Genomic DNA, 14,995 nt, shown 5'->3' with positions numbered 1-14,995 from the left:
CGAGAGCGGCGCCGCGAGAGGGGGCGGCTAGGAGCCTGAAGCAAGAGGGTTCATGTGCAAAGCCGCCCGACGTGGATGGGCAGGCGGTGGTGAGCGCTGAGTGTTTGGTACCTGCATCCTTTATCGCAATATTGGCTCCCAGCTGGTATGGGAAGCTCGGACCCAGAGGGCTCTATCCCGCTTTGGCTTGGGTGGCCCTGCTAGCCGCCTGTCGACGGTATTGGTATTGGCATCCAGAAGCAGGCGAGCCAGTCTACTAAGGCGTCGTGAGCAGAGCGCTCCTCCTCCTGCTGTGCACTGCCTCGTCGTCTCGCTGCTCTCCATAGTCATCCTGGCCGCCTTCTTTCTACCTCAGGCAAAGGCATAGGGCGACTGCAGGGACCATCGCAGCCCCCGAGGATACGCGCTTCCCCATCAGGCGTCGACGACAAAGCGCTTAGGGACCGGCACGCCTGGCCGCCTGCGAAGACCTTCACCCTCCCCGCCCTGCACTCTTGCGTGCCACGGCTAGCAGTGTATCTGAGACTGCGCCCAGGATAGCCCGACCTGCTCCCGCTGGAGACGAAACACGCCGGCTCAATCTCGCTTCGTCTCAGACAGGGTGCCCTATCGACGACACTGGACCGCCCGGCCTGCGCGACATCGCCATCGATAACACAGACGTCGTCCCCTCGACGAGCTTGCTGCGAGGGCTTGGCAGCATCACCTCCCTCCGCCCTCTGCCAACCCTGCGACTCCCGACGAGGCCGTCGACGTCACGCCCACCATGGCCTACACGACCAAGTACCATGAGGACTCGGACGCCGATGACGAGTTTGAGCGCCAGGGCATCTCTAGCCCGACCCTACCCGCCGAGTACGAGAGCTCCCCCACGAGCTCCGGCCCGCTGAGCACTGAACACACGCCCACCACCTTCACCCATTCGCGCGACAGCAAGAGCAGCCCGACGGGGCACATAATGGAGTGGAACGAGGACCAGACGGCCGACTTCATCGCCGACCTGGGCCTGGAGCAGTACTCGGATACCTTTGCTAGTACGTCGCACCGCGCGCACCATTAGCATTGTTTGCTAACCCATTGTTTGTAGACGAGGGCATCACCGGCGACGTGCTCGCCGCCCTTCAGCATGCCGAGCTGAAGGAGCTGGGCGTCGGCAGCGTAGGCCACCGCCTGACAATCCTCAAGGCCGTCTACGAGATCAAGGTGCGGCAGAACGTGCCCATGGACCCCGACGACTACGTCCCGCTATGTGAGTCCATTGCCTTTGCCATGGCGTTGCACGTCTAACCACCACCTCAGCCGCGGATACGTCGGCACAGGAAGCGCCGCCAACCCAAGACGACTTCGCCAAGGTCATTCGCGTAGTCCAGGCGCGCGACGAGCGCATACACACGGCCGAATCGGAGCTGCGACATCTCCGAGAAGACCTCAGCAGGGTCATGGACGAGAACAAGCGGCTACGAGAGGAGATCCTGCCACTCGTGCGCATGCTCAAGGACAACCAACCCCTGCCTACGCCCCACGAGCACTCCGTCACATCGCCACCTGCAACTCAAGAGAGATCTGGTGGCAGCAGTCTTTCGCGTAAGTTCTCTACCAAGAAGCTTTTCCTTGGATCCGCGCCAAAGAACCCCTCTCCAACAATCCAAGAACATCGCGCTCTTGTCGATCATTCTTCTTTGGACCCCTCCGCAGCAGCCGTCGCAGCCTCCTCACACCTCACAGCATCTCTCGGTGGTGGCCCGCAACTGTCGCCCAACTCCATCGCCCAACCCTCCCCGACATCCCCCGCATACACACAAGGCCAAGGCCGCCAATACAACCGCGAAATACCCCGAAGCGGGCACGATCACGACGGCAGCTCAGGGTGGAGTCAAAACACATGGAACTCAGACACAACTGCTGTATCCGACCGCAATCGCGACCCCCGCGCTACGCCCGCACCACTGTCATCACGACAGATGCGAAACAACGCTGCACCAACACCAACCCCCGACGATCGCGACCCACCGCTCTCTGGCGGCTCAAGTTCAATGAACACGTCCGCATCCAATCCCGCATCCACGCCATCTACGAACCCGCAAGTTGAAATCTTCAAATCGTTCCGAGTCTCAATCGACGATCCGTGCCACAAGGTGCTCCCGGTTGCCCTTAAGAAATATAACATAACGGCAGATTGGCGCCAGTATGCCCTGTATATTGTACACGGTGATCAGGAGCGCTGTCTTGGACTCAACGAGAGGCCGCTGATATTGTTCAAACAACTTGACAAGGAAGGCCGGAAACCCATGTTCATGCTTAGGAAGCATGCAGCACCGCAAGAAGGCCATGTCAGCACTGTGGGCGGAAACGATGTACGGCCCGTCAATCCGCAGACAGAGAGCTTCGGGTGGGGTAACCAGAATAGAGGGACACCCCTACCCGGAGGCGTTCTGTAGAAGACTACGACACTACCAAATAGAAGAGGCGTTGCTGTCTGGAAGAGGATAGCATTGTAAGACTATGGGTATTGTTGAGAACGACCTCCTTCAATACTGCTGTCGAACGATCGTCGCTGTTGTAAACGACATCACCACAGCATACACGGTAGAGGGAGTGTTTTCCAAACACCAGAATTGCGATCAAGAATTACACAAGATGTCATCTTTATACCATCTTGCGTGGCATGATTAGCGAAAGGCGCTCATCCAACGCGATCAGCGTCGACCCAAGCATGGTCGGAGTTTCGGCGTATCTACGGTTCCTGGTACCATTCACATTCACACCTAGGGAAAGGCTGCGATTTTGGGTGTTTTTGAAGCAAATCTGAGGGAAGAAAAAGGAGAAGGATTAAGACGGTGCGGTGGGATACAGATGGGATTTTCCAGAGACGACCTCGTTGTGCTATTTCATGACGACATCATAGGGGATTTGTGTGCAGCGAGCACCTGGCTGATTCATTTAAAAGCGTCTTCGACGCGTACAGCGAAAGCGTCAATCGTAGTATATTCTACTTTATCTCTCACAATTGCAAACGATGTGTTATTCGCTGTTCATTTCAACTTCACTCTAAATCATTCTCGTGGTGCAGCTCTACTACATGCATGTGTGAAGCACTAGGACTGCAGTCCTGGCCACTAAACTTAGCTCATCTTCTCGGGTTACCTTACACATGCTACTACATACCCTTGGCCCCGTGTGTTGCCTCGAGTCATGGAACACTACGTGTTGGGTGTGATTCCCCGGCCTTGCATACATGATACGCGTCACGATGCAGGTACCGAGAGTATTGTCACATCAATCGCTGCGACCGTGTTTGGTTTTGCTTCGTTGCTATTTTCGCCGCCGGGGGTTTGGAAGAAGGTGGAAAGTAGGAGGTATATTTAGCTCGTGGCCCCTCGCTGTCTCAGCTAGATCTTTGGTGTGCAGCGGCTTGTTCCGTTGGTGATGCTGTTGTCGAGGTTGCTGTGTGCCTGAGGCCGGGGAAATGGAATAGATAGGGCAATTCGCAGCTGGTGCATTCGATAGCGGTTATCGTTACCCAGTTCCAAGGCTTTTGGTCAGAAAGCATGTCAGTTTGTCAAGGATAAACGACCTTCGTAGTCCTCTATCGTCTTCTGCACATGCCAAATACACTTGATCTTACTCTTCATTCCACGTCGTGGGTATCTTATCGCCGGTTGCCGTGCTTGTTCCAGCAACCTAACTTTCCTCCCTCTTCATCTTCCCCATTATATGCCAAAAGTTCCATCAAAACGGCTTAGCAGCCTTCCTCGCCTCCGCCTTCCCACTGACCGGATCCCTAAACTCCTTCCAACTAACCGGATGCATAACCCTCCCCTCTTCACTCCTAGCCAACACAACACCAAACTCATTGCGATCCGTAGCGACATAGTAATTGCCGCTATCTCCCAGACTAATGACCGTGCCTCTGACCAAATCACCCACCCTGAAGCTCTCCTCAATCTTTATCTTGTCCTTCTCTGTAGCCCGGATATCTTCGCGTCGGATCTGCGCGAGGAAGGCTTCGCGACATACGGCGTTGTCGATGACGAGGATTTCGCAGCTCGCGAAGCGTGGGCCGAGGCGCGTTATGCGGACGAGGACAGTGCTGGAGACGGTTGGAAGGAGGGGTACGCCGCCGCCAGAGTTGGGACCGAGGATACCGGGGTCGGTGGAGGTGGGAGGACGCGTTATTGAGAGGAGCGGCGCGAGTTTGCCGGACTTGGAAGATGCGCTTTGGGTGGAGGGATGTGATGGCGAAGAGAAAACGGGTCCAGCTATTGAGGCGTAGATTTGCGAGTCGTGGATGTGCGTTCCTGGACCTGGACTGTATTTGTCGACACTTCCGAGCAGTTGCCCCGGGAGCGCTATTGAAGGAAGCGCCATTGTGGTGGTGGGTTGAAGCTGTCTTTCTAAGGATTGTATCCCCCCAAGTCGTTCTTGTTCAGCCTCCGCGACGATCCTACTGGAAAGGCAATGGGTTGCTTTTGATATTTGGTGTGTTGATCGGTTCGCGACCCGGTTTCTCGATGTTGTAACCTCGTTCGTGCTGGGGCAAATTCTGTGGACGCGGTTTTGGAGCTGGGTTAATTGGTGTTGCTTGCTGGGATCCGTAACTTTTTAGCTGCGGAAGCTTACGTCATTCGCCTAAACTTGCCGCCAGGCGTGTTGATTGGAAGTCACGCAAACCTAATAAGATGCAGTTGATTCTGACAAGTCGGTATTACACTAGGATGTATGCTGTAAAGCTACAAATCTTGCGCGTCCTGGCGCTGACTCTGTGCCCCGGCCGAGGCCTTGCTGCCCGAATCATACAATCACTTCCGCATATACAAGCAGAAGAACGCCGGTTTTGGACCAACCATGTATCTAGCACCTTGCTCCAATCGCCGAGCCATGCAATCCCACGCAAAACAGTCATGAAAATCATTCGCTCATGGTAACGTTCCGGTAGAAGACGCGCCCAATCTGACCCTCGGACAGGTTCATACGCGTCCCCTCTGTCCTGGGCCTGACTCTACGGTCTGCCGGCGACTAAACGGCCTGGTAGAGGAGTAAGGGTTCGCCGATATTTTCTATCTCGGGGATGGTGCATTTCAGATCAAAGGCTTTGGATAGCACGATCTTGAAGATCTGAAGCAGAGTCAGTATGGGCTTGGTAATGGGGATGGACAGCTCTCACCTTCTGCACGTTGATGCTATGGCTGGTTGAGCTGAATATTAGACTGGCCTTCATCGCTCGCGCAAATCGCTTGGCCTAGGCGCTGTTAGTCCTACGGCTCTGAATGGTTTTTGGCAGGGACTCGTACTTGATTAGATATCTCCTCCTGCTCCTCGCGCGGGAAGTTGACAAAGTGGTCGTACTTTGTGCCGACCAAAAACGGGATGGCAGTCTTGTTGAAACCGCGTCCCTGTCTGTACCACTCCTTGATGGAATTTAATGTGCTTTTTCGCGTCAAGTCGAACATGAAGAGTATGGCAACAGCATCGTTGCAAACCAACGGCAACATATTCACGAATTCACGTTGACCACCCAAATCCCAAATGGAAAAGGTGATCTCCGTGTTCCGGATCGAGATGGTCTTTTCCATGAAGTTGACGCCTGTGGTTGTCAGAATCTGCAGTTTGTGAAACGTGCTTGTGTAACCCACCGAGCGTTTGGATGTAGTCCTCGTCCCAGCTGCCCTCAACGTATTTGACCATTAGACTAGTCTTTCCGATCTGCGCGTCTCCGACCATGCCGACCTTGATGACGACGCTGGCATTTTTGGCGGCCTCCTGTTGTTGCTGTTGGGCGCTCCCTCGCTGGTCTTGATATGAGTTTGACCGCGTGTTGCCCTCCGAAGTCGGATAGCGTCCCATCTGCGAGCTGGGCCGCGAATGCGACTGGCCCATGTGTGTTTCCTTGTTGGCATCGTAGTAGCCGTGCCGTGGAGGTGTGTCGGCGTCTGATGATGTGTTGAAGCGCGTCCCGTTGTGTGTTGTGTACTGGTACGCGGTGTCTGAGTAGGATGTTGAGGGTCGGTGAGGCTGCTCGTAGGGGTTGGGACTGTTATTAAGGCTCGCGTTCTGGGTGAGGTCTGGTAGCGGTGTGACAGTCGAGGCGGTAATGGTCGAGCTCATGCTGTCGTCGGCTACGTCCATGGTCTGGTCCATGTGCTTCTGCGCTTCCTGTTCCGCTTCGATAGGCGCCTGCTCGGGCTGCATTGGCTCGGGTTGCAGTTGCTGGGGCGGCAGCTGCTCAGGCTGCACTTGGTGTACGTGCTGCACTTCTGTGGCAGCTACGTAGGGCTGCTGCGCGGGTTCCTGACTCGAGTATTCTGGCTCCATGGCTAGTATGTCTCAGCGTCCCCGCGGTTGTTGATCTGAGCTGAAAGCGCGCTGGCACGCGTCAAGACGGTGAATGCAAGCTGACAGTGTGTTTTCTTCTTCCTTGGCGACTCTGCTCCTCGAACAATTCTATGCGACTTTAAAGGGGAGACACGGTATATGGGCGCGGCCTCTGTGGTGTTGACCTGGGATGTGCGGGATGCGATTGGACTGGGGGTAGCGCGCAGTGTTTCGCTCCAGAGATGCACGCAACAGCCCCGGTGGGCACCTGAGAGAGGGGGGCGTCATAGCGTGGTCCGATACGCCGATCGATAAGCCGCCTCAAAAAACATTTGGCGGGACAAATTCCTGCGCCAACTTTTTTACGCCTGCCACAAGACACCCCAAAACACAACCTCACGCACTCACACACCATGGTGAAGCGACCCGCAGACTCAGAGCAAGAGGAAGAGGCTATCAAAAATGGAGATCGCCCCATGGAAATCGATCAACACAACGAAGCGGGCGAGTTTGAGGATGAATTCGAAGATGAATTTGAGAGCGAGGATGAGATTCTCGAGGCAGGTGTGGACGGAAGACCAGACGAAGAGCGCGAAGCTGAGGAGCGCGAGAGTAGGTTGTCGGAGGAAATCGTCAAAATTCCAAAAACTAACGCTTTCAGATGGCATGGATGTCGACCAAGATACTTTCATTCCCGGTCGACACAAACTCTCACCAGGCGAGACATTGAACCCCGATCTTTCCACATACGAGATGCTCCATGCGCTTGAAGCGCCATGGCCCTGTCTCTCATGCGACATCGTACCCGACAACCTAGGCGCAGACCGCAAAACATACCCTGCAACAGTCTACTCAGTGGCCGGCACACAAGCAGCGCGAGGAAGGGACAAGGAGAACCAGATTATGGTCATGAAGATGAGCAGTCTGTCGCGGATGGAGAAGGAGGACGAAGAGGACGACGACGAAGAATCCGACGACGAGGCCTCAGATCCTATCCTCGAGACAAAGTCGATACCGTTGACGAGCTGCACGAACCGCATACGTGCCCACCAGACACCGCAAGCCACCTCCGCACAACCTCCTACGACCCTTACCGCCGCCATGACCGAGTCCGGCCAGGTCTTGATTCACGACGTTACCCCACACCTCACAGCCTTCGACACTCCCGGTACCACCATCTCGCCTACACAAAACAAGCCTGTCTGCACGATTCGCGCACATGGATCGAACGAAGGCTATGCGCTAGATTGGTCGCCACTGATACCAGAGGGCAAGCTCCTGACAGGTGACTGCACTGGAAAGATCTTTGCGACAACACGGACACAGGGTGGAGGTTTTGTCACTGACACCACGCCATATACCGGTCACAGTGGCTCAGTAGAGGAGCTTCAGTGGTCACCAACCGAGAAGCACGTATTCTCCTCTGCATCGAGCGATGGCACAGTCAAGATCTGGGACGCGCGGTCAAAGTCGCGGAAGCCGGTGCTCAGTGTACAAGTCTCAAAAACAGACGTCAACGTACTGAGTTGGTCGCACCAAACCGCTCATCTCCTCGCTACTGGTGCAGACGACGGCGAGTGGGGAGTCTGGGACCTGCGACAATGGAAGCCCTCTACCGACATGTCGAGCGAAAAGAAGCCTTCGCCCGTTGCGTCGTACACCTTCCACAAGGAGCAAATCACCTCAGTCGAGTGGCATCCCACAGACGACAGTATCGTCCTTGTATGCGCCGGCGACAATACCCTCACGCTGTGGGATCTGGCTGTCGAACTCGACGATGAGGAGAGCAAGTACACAGCAGGCGTTCAGGATGTACCACCGCAACTGCTGTTCGTGCATTACATGGAGCAGATCAAGGAGGCGCACTGGCACCCGCAAATTCCGGGCGCCATCATGGCTACAGGAGGATCAGGATTCAACGTTTTCAAAACGATCAGTGTATAAATCAGACTCGTCTGCCCAAAATTTCAAATATCCTACCCTTCTTGGGTTCATGCATTCCAATGCGCGTTTTTCTTCTTTGTTCCGCACCGTCTGCACTTCGTCTTGATCCGGTCAACAAAGAGCGGAAAACCAGTATGTCCTGAAAGCATCTTTAACTGTCGTATTCGGATGTATTTCGTATGCTGAGTCCGTTCAATATGAGAATATATCTAGTTAGCATTATGCGCACGCCCTTTTGAAATAGTAGTTCTCAACCTCCTTCATGAAGTTTCCATCTCAACACCGATGGCACAAGTCAGATCTGGCGTCGACGCCTCGATGAATCAAGCTCCGACTATCCACAGCGAGGATATGACACAATACTTTGCTCCAACGCCTTTGTGCTCCACCCACCAACACCAACCTCACTTGTCAGCAATGCAACCTATCTTGCACTCGAACGCCAGCGCCCACCACTACAACCACTCCCGATCCCAAATCACACACTTGACAGACATCTCTTACCCCGAATCCTACCTTCGTACCCCCATCTATGCGCTCCCCTTTCCGCATCCAAAATGGCATGTCAAAGTCGGCACGGGAGAGGCGTACGAAGTTACAAGCCCTATCTGGGAGGAATACGATGCCGAGCTAGGGTATGTGAATAGTGTGGGTGAAGTGAGGGAGAGTATTGAAAGTCGTGTGGGAGACGAAGGTGATAAGGAGAACAGTGTAGAAAAGGGCACTAGAAGAGGGAAGAGGAGATTGGACGATATTAGTGAGATGTGTTGCGAGAACGTAAAGAGGAAGCGGTTTAGGGATGCGTAGAAAACCGAAAAGTAGTCAATGATTGTACCACGACTCAAGTCACTGGGGCTCTTGATTCCAAAGCAGGTGGGAGTATGAATAGGTTCTTGAATTTACACAGGTCTTTGTATAGGCTTCGGCTGCACTGCCGTCGCCGGAGCACCAGGCACCGGGAACAGCGGCGTAGCCGCCTCGTTCATTTCGCGGATTTTCTTGATCAAGTTGCTGTCATCGTGTTAGCTTACTGTGCTTGCATCTCCACCTTCGGAGACATTGACTTACCTAACAGGCAGATTCAATCTATCCTGTTCTCTCCAAAGAATACCAACAACCTTCTCTCGCCCTCGACTGTGATCTTCCAAGTGTTCTGTGATCAATTGTCTACCCAACTCTTTACTGCATCCGTAGATTTTCTGCGTGCAACCGTCGAAACTGCAGATCCAGGAGTCACGGGGGCCATTAGCTTCGTATGTCGGTAAGGGTGTTGATATTATCGGTGGTGATACTATTGATTTAGTTTTTCCTGATGATGATGCTGGATTCGCGTGGGGAGGGAGATGGGAGGGTCGGTGACGGAGCGGAAGAGGTGGTACAGCGCTGACTCCTTCAGAGGCAGAGTCCGAGTCGCCAGTTGTAGGTGGAGATTCAGGTGCTACGGACGCACTGGCTGTACGTTTCCGTCGATCCTTCTCGTCTTGATCACGGTCCGTATCGTCTAGTTTTCTTTTCTCTCGACCTGGTGATAGGGCGTGGGTTGGTGTGTCGATGCCTTCTTCCTCATCATCTTCATCACTACCTGTAGCGTTACTGCTTTGCTCGGCTTCCGAGTCGTCACTTGCCGGCACGGGTGCTTTCCCCTTTCCGCCTTTCTGTCTCCCTGGCTTAATGCTGATCCCTTTGCTCTTGCCAGAAAACTTTCCACTCGTAGGTCTTAGCACAGAGAGCCGGCCTTGCTTCCGTCTACCCGGTGGTCTACGCACAGGTGTTGTTATTGCGTCATCTTCTTCGTCGGACGTATCCGAAGAACCGCTTTCACCGTCCCTCAGAGTTCCGTGATCTTTCCGTGGTTTCAGTTCCACCCCTTCAGCTCGCCGTTGTTCGGCTGCGGGAAGTGTGTGGCCGGCTGCCAGCTCTTGATATATAGGTTCGGCGGCAAAGAATTGTATGTTCTTCCGCCGCGGGTGGTCCATCATGTAGCACAGATTCTGTGCGTGTACCAGAAGCACATTCTTCGCAGTGTCCGCTTCCTCAATCTCGTATCGCCTAACAATGAGTTCGGCAACGCGATCCACCGTTATGTGATTCCGTCCTGCTCGTAGAACCCGTTGGTTCACTGCTTTCTGCATAAATTCGAAGAGAGCGGCCGCCTCCCACCAGTTGTCGTCTTTCTTCGGCGCTTCCGTTGGTTTCGGTGTCGCATTCGCTTGCGCCGTTTTGGAAGCTGGCGTTGGTGCAGATGCGGACTTCTGGGTCCTCGCTGAGCGTTCGGGTTGGATCTGAGAATAGCGCCCTTCGATTCGTGCCTTACAATTGTCGAAGTCTTTCTACACGCACGTTAGATCCGGCACACGTTGGAGCTCCATGCTTCCTACCGGGAACCGTCGTCTGAAACGTTGATAGATAGGCGTGTTACTCCAGCTCAGTCCCTGGGCTTTGTTCAGAAAGCACATCATGAGGAACAGATGATGTTGATCGAATAGTCTCTCAGCCGCGGCCACATCGTTGCAAGGAAAACGCTCGTCCTCCGCATACTGTGTCGTGTTAGCGCCACAATGTTGCATGATTCTAAGACATGCTGACCTCTTGGAAGACCAGCTCAGCACTGGGCCCGCTACTCTTCTTCCGCGACTCGCCGTATATGTCTGTGACAAAGTATAGAAGTTCCACAGCCTGAACCATCTGGTCGTAGATGGGCTTGTACTGCGCGGTCGGTCGTATCTCGAACCAGCCTGCCTGGCCTTGCGCCCAAATTACGTATGCGCCGTCGGTCATTTCGCCGTAGGAGAAGCGCGTCACATGTTGTATTTCGATTTCCATGGGCTTGTAGGGTTTCTTCAAAACTGCAGCCGCGTTAGCCAGAGCTCTGTGCTTAGTCGTCGCGTCCAACAGCCGACAAGCATGTCTCACATACGATATTTCAGCTGGCTACGCCCTGGAGTCTCCAGTCGCCCTTCCACTCGGAGTGGGGTGTCTGCATATGCAGCAAGAAGGCTTGCAGGTTTGCCATTGCTTTCGAAGACGATGCGCGCATCGCTCAGGACAAAGATCTCCCAGTCGTCGGAATTGGTGTTGGAGGCGTCGAGTGGCTTCAGTATCTCGGATTCTGGGGTCGGCATCTTAAGAAATAATCTCGGGTATACTGCATGCTGCGGTGTTACAAAACAGAGCTGCCGGTCCAAGGTCAGGTAAAAGAAGTAGTGGGGATGAGCGATGCGGGCGGGCGCGAAGGGCGCGAGACGGGATGCGCGTCCAGGGTCAAAGGCGTGTTATCGATAGCTGCTTCCCGAGGTCACTTGCGTCACTCGAAAGCCAAACTCAAGCGTTGCAGCCTACAACACACTTTTAAAGTAGAAGGTGTTGCATCCAAATCTATGTAGTCGGCAAACCGATATACAACTGAAGGGTTTCTTGGAAAATGTAGCTATACCAGATCTAACTTTTGCGACGACATGGGAAAGGCCATTTCCAGAAGAGCACATGTTCTCACCTTTTGAGGTCTTCGATATTGTACCTAGGTATTGCCCAGAAGATCCATAGTGCCCCCGGGTGGATACATCACGGTCTGAAAGCAACGTGAGCCGTATGAAAAGTCAATGTAGCCTGCAAATTAAATTATACTAATAGTGGGTATCTTAGAGTAACACAACGAATCCATCAAGTCATCTCATCATACCGCAGCCTCCTCGGCAGCCTCCTGCTTGCGTATCTGATCCTCCAACCGCTTCTTTTCTGCTTGCTTCAGTCTCATCATAGTCACCTCCTCTAAGCTATGTGTCTTCGGGCTGAAAGAGAACTTTGGTGTTCCTAGTGGCGTGGTACTTCCAACGCCCTTCCCTATGCCTGGGCCAAACGATGACCTGAAGGACTGGTTCTTCGGCGTAGATATAGGTGTTGACGGCGCTGAGGGCGCGTCGTTGGTTGGTGATTTGAGGTCGGGCTCGCCGTTCGCCCAAGCCACGGATTCGAGCGACGGGTAGTCGGACTTTCCGTCCAGAACGGCGGCGTGCGCGTGATCAAGACGTGTGTAGATGATAAAGACAATGGCGATGACCTTGCGGTGCTTCTCTCCCGATGGTCGGATCTTCTTGTCCTTGCCCATGACGACGCTGTCGATCTTGCCGTATTTCGCAAACATGCTCGATAGCTTGTCTTTGTCCCAGTTTGTAGCGTCGCCTTCTCGTTGGAACCGGACCTTGACTGTGCGATCGATCTCGGCGGAGTCTCCAGGCTTGGGTGCCTGCGGCTCAGGGCTTACGTCCACGAAGCTCGCCTCGTCCTCTTCTTTGCGCTTCTTCTCCATGCGCTCTTGTGCTTCCTTTCTGCGCCTCTTGCCATCTTCGGCTAGTCTTTGTATCTCCTGTTCTCTCCTTTCCGCCTCGTTCATATCTTCCGCCCTCTTCCTCTTTAGGTTGTTCATGAAGTCCTTGCCCTCTCGCTCCCTCCTTTCCAGGTCATCCTTCATTTTGCGCCGCCGACCGTCCAGAAGTTCATCCTGGAGCGCTTTCTCCCGCCGCCTGGTACGCGCGCGGTCATATTCGCCCTTTAGCTTCTCGTCTATGAGGATATCTCGAGCCCATCCTAAGTAAATAAAGCGATCCGCAGCATCTTTGTTGTCGGGATTTTTATCGGGATGGTAACGAATCGAGGCTTTACGGTAAGCCTTCTTGATTGCAGCTTCCGGCGCATCGAAGGCTACACCAAGCAACTCGTAGAAATCCTCGGTGGTTGATTTCGCGAGATCTTCGAGGTCCTTGTTGGTGTCGCTCATGATATCGGTGGACCAAGGTATACGTGAGCAGTCAGGGGCCCAGAGCGGGACGTTGGCGCGTGGGATCGAGAGGGGAGACGAAAGTTGCAAGTGGATGTGAATAGCGCAAGCGCGAGGCAGCCGCAGAAACATGTGAGATGATCGCCCACTAGCGCGCCTTCCGGCTTGGCGCATATTCTCGCAACGGCTGCGAAATTTCGCGTTACCGCATACATTGTATTATATTTTGACAATCAAGTAGCACACAAGATGATGTATACTCCAGCCTGATTTTGGAAATATATATATCTCTGTGTAGTCTGTAGGCAACACAAGTTCTGTTAACATCTAGTGGCCCCAATACCTCCCACCCTAGTAGCTAGAGCTCCGAGCTTCCTTCTATCACCCCGCTGATGCCAGTCGCGTCTTCGATAAAGCGCGCGATTATGACTACTCCACCGACCGAGAGTCGCAAGGTGCTCGAAGGTATCTTCGCAATCAACAAGCCGCAATGGGCCTCCTCCGCCGGCGTCTTGCGCGACCTCCAAGATCACTTCTCTCGCTCGCCGCTCTTCGCACCCTGGCTCGAAGCCCAAAAGCGCTCCCTCATCATCGCGGACGCTAAGCCCAAACACCTCAAGAATGTCAAAGCGAAACTCGGCCATGGTGGTACCCTCGATCCAATGGCTACTGGCGTCTTGATTGTCGGCATGGGCAAGGGCACGAAATGCTTACAACGCTTCCTCGAGTGCACGAAGACATACGAATGCGTGGTATTATTCGGCGCGGCGACAGACAGCTACGATGCTGTAGGCAAGGTTGTCGGGAAGGCGGAGTACGAGCATGTCACAAGGGAATTGGTAGAGGAGAAGCTGGCGCAGTTTCGCGGCAAGATCTTGCAGAAGCCGAGCGTTTTCTCTGCACTCAAGGTGGATGGCAAGAAGATGTACGAATATGCTAGAGAGGGCAAGGACATACCAGAGGTAGCAGCGCGGCCGGTCGAAGTAGAAGAGCTGGAGCTTGTCGAGTGGCTGGAACCCGGAAGCCATGACTTTGCCTGGCCAAAGGAGGAAGTGGATGGTGCTGAGATGGAGGGCGCAAAGAAGCTGATGGGTATCCGGAAAGAAGACGCGAAAGTCTACTCCGACACAGCGGCAAGAAGAGGGCGCAAGCGATCGAGATCACCGGAAAACGACCACGTTGAAGGCGCAGGGCAGCAGCCGAAGATACCTAAGACGGATTCCGAGCCTGCCATGTCCGGTGCTTTACCAGCAGAGGTAGCGCCCACCGAGGAAACCTCCGCGGAGAACGTCACAGATGCCAGTGTCGAAGCATCATTGCCAACAGAAGAGAAGCCGGTAGTCTCGATGGAAGAAGCACAAGTACCAGAAGACACCTCAACACTCACCCAAAATAACCCCGCTGAACCTGCCGACGCTGCCGCAACATCAGCTACATCTGCGCCCACCCCGCAGCCACCGGCAGCCCGTCTTCGCATGACAGTAACATCTGGCTTCTACGTACGCTCTCTTTGCCACGATCTCGGTCTAGCCTGTAACTCGCTCGGCCTCATGTCGTCTCTCATCCGCTCTCGCCAAGGCGACTACACGCTCGGCCAGAACGTCCTAGAATACACGGATCTGGAAGACCAATCGAAGTGGGAGCCCCAACTTCAGAAGCAGCTAGAAGAGTTCATGGAGAAGGAGGGTTGGCCAATTGAGGAACTGGACGACGACGAGAGCTGGGAGGGGAGGAAAAAGGATCTGATGGAGCAGAGGAAAGACAATGACCGGGAGAAGAGCTACAAGGGTGGTGGTAAGAAGTGGAACTCGAAGGGTAAGGGGAAGTATGGACGGAATGGGTACTCAAAAAACATGGACGGTGGACGGAAATGAGGGATTGGTACTACTATAACTTGCATTATGATACCCCATGAACCAATGAAAATGACTTTGGTATTTGGCTATGGAGAATTGTTCAAAGAAA

The 14,995-nt window shown here is 54.1% G+C and overlaps 7 protein-coding genes across 7 annotated transcripts; 3 read left to right on the top strand and 4 right to left on the bottom strand.

Annotated features, from left to right (window-relative positions):
* Positions 1–766: 766 nt before the first annotated feature.
* J4E90_002094 (uncharacterized protein) lies at positions 767–2,438 on the top strand (the record flags this gene model as incomplete). The annotated part of the gene is made up of 4 exons (XM_051431676.1): positions 767–1,034; positions 1,088–1,249; positions 1,300–1,584; positions 1,726–2,438. The coding sequence occupies 4 exons, from the start codon at positions 767–769 to the stop codon at positions 2,436–2,438; spliced, it is 1,428 nt and encodes a 475-aa protein (XP_051294810.1).
* A 1,291-nt stretch (positions 2,439–3,729) lies between these two features.
* J4E90_002093 (uncharacterized protein) lies at positions 3,730–4,368 on the bottom strand (the record flags this gene model as incomplete). The annotated part of the gene is made up of 1 exon (XM_051431675.1): positions 3,730–4,368. One exon carries the CDS (start codon positions 4,366–4,368, stop codon positions 3,730–3,732), a length of 639 nt encoding a protein of 212 aa, XP_051294809.1.
* A 648-nt stretch (positions 4,369–5,016) lies between these two features.
* J4E90_002092 (uncharacterized protein) lies at positions 5,017–6,312 on the bottom strand (the record flags this gene model as incomplete). Its single annotated transcript, XM_051431674.1, has 4 exons — positions 5,017–5,115; positions 5,165–5,239; positions 5,292–5,584; positions 5,634–6,312. The coding sequence occupies 4 exons, from the start codon at positions 6,310–6,312 to the stop codon at positions 5,017–5,019; spliced, it is 1,146 nt and encodes a 381-aa protein (XP_051294808.1).
* A 413-nt stretch (positions 6,313–6,725) lies between these two features.
* J4E90_002091 (uncharacterized protein) lies at positions 6,726–8,256 on the top strand (the record flags this gene model as incomplete). The annotated part of the gene is made up of 2 exons (XM_051431673.1): positions 6,726–6,924; positions 6,974–8,256. 2 exons carry the CDS (start codon positions 6,726–6,728, stop codon positions 8,254–8,256), a joined length of 1,482 nt encoding a protein of 493 aa, XP_051294807.1.
* An 899-nt stretch (positions 8,257–9,155) lies between these two features.
* J4E90_002090 (uncharacterized protein) lies at positions 9,156–11,378 on the bottom strand (the record flags this gene model as incomplete). Its single annotated transcript, XM_051431672.1, has 6 exons — positions 9,156–9,267; positions 9,325–9,409; positions 9,707–10,586; positions 10,635–10,793; positions 10,843–11,102; positions 11,174–11,378. The coding sequence occupies 6 exons, from the start codon at positions 11,376–11,378 to the stop codon at positions 9,156–9,158; spliced, it is 1,701 nt and encodes a 566-aa protein (XP_051294806.1).
* A 551-nt stretch (positions 11,379–11,929) lies between these two features.
* J4E90_002089 (uncharacterized protein) lies at positions 11,930–13,030 on the bottom strand (the record flags this gene model as incomplete). Its single annotated transcript, XM_051431671.1, has 1 exon — positions 11,930–13,030. One exon carries the CDS (start codon positions 13,028–13,030, stop codon positions 11,930–11,932), a length of 1,101 nt encoding a protein of 366 aa, XP_051294805.1.
* Positions 13,031–13,422: 392 nt separating this feature from the next.
* On the top strand, positions 13,423–14,904 carry J4E90_002088 (uncharacterized protein; the record flags this gene model as incomplete). Its single annotated transcript, XM_051431670.1, has 1 exon — positions 13,423–14,904. The coding sequence occupies one exon, from the start codon at positions 13,423–13,425 to the stop codon at positions 14,902–14,904; it is 1,482 nt and encodes a 493-aa protein (XP_051294804.1).
* Positions 14,905–14,995: the final 91 nt, after the last annotated feature.

The sequence above is a fragment of the Alternaria incomplexa genome (genome assembly GCF_024043165.1).
Source record: "Alternaria incomplexa strain BMP 0042 chromosome Unknown scaffold_2, whole genome shotgun sequence".
In the NCBI taxonomy this organism is placed as follows: Eukaryota; Fungi; Ascomycota; class Dothideomycetes; order Pleosporales; family Pleosporaceae; genus Alternaria; species Alternaria incomplexa.
This window is presented reverse-complemented; position numbering and strand designations above follow the sequence as displayed.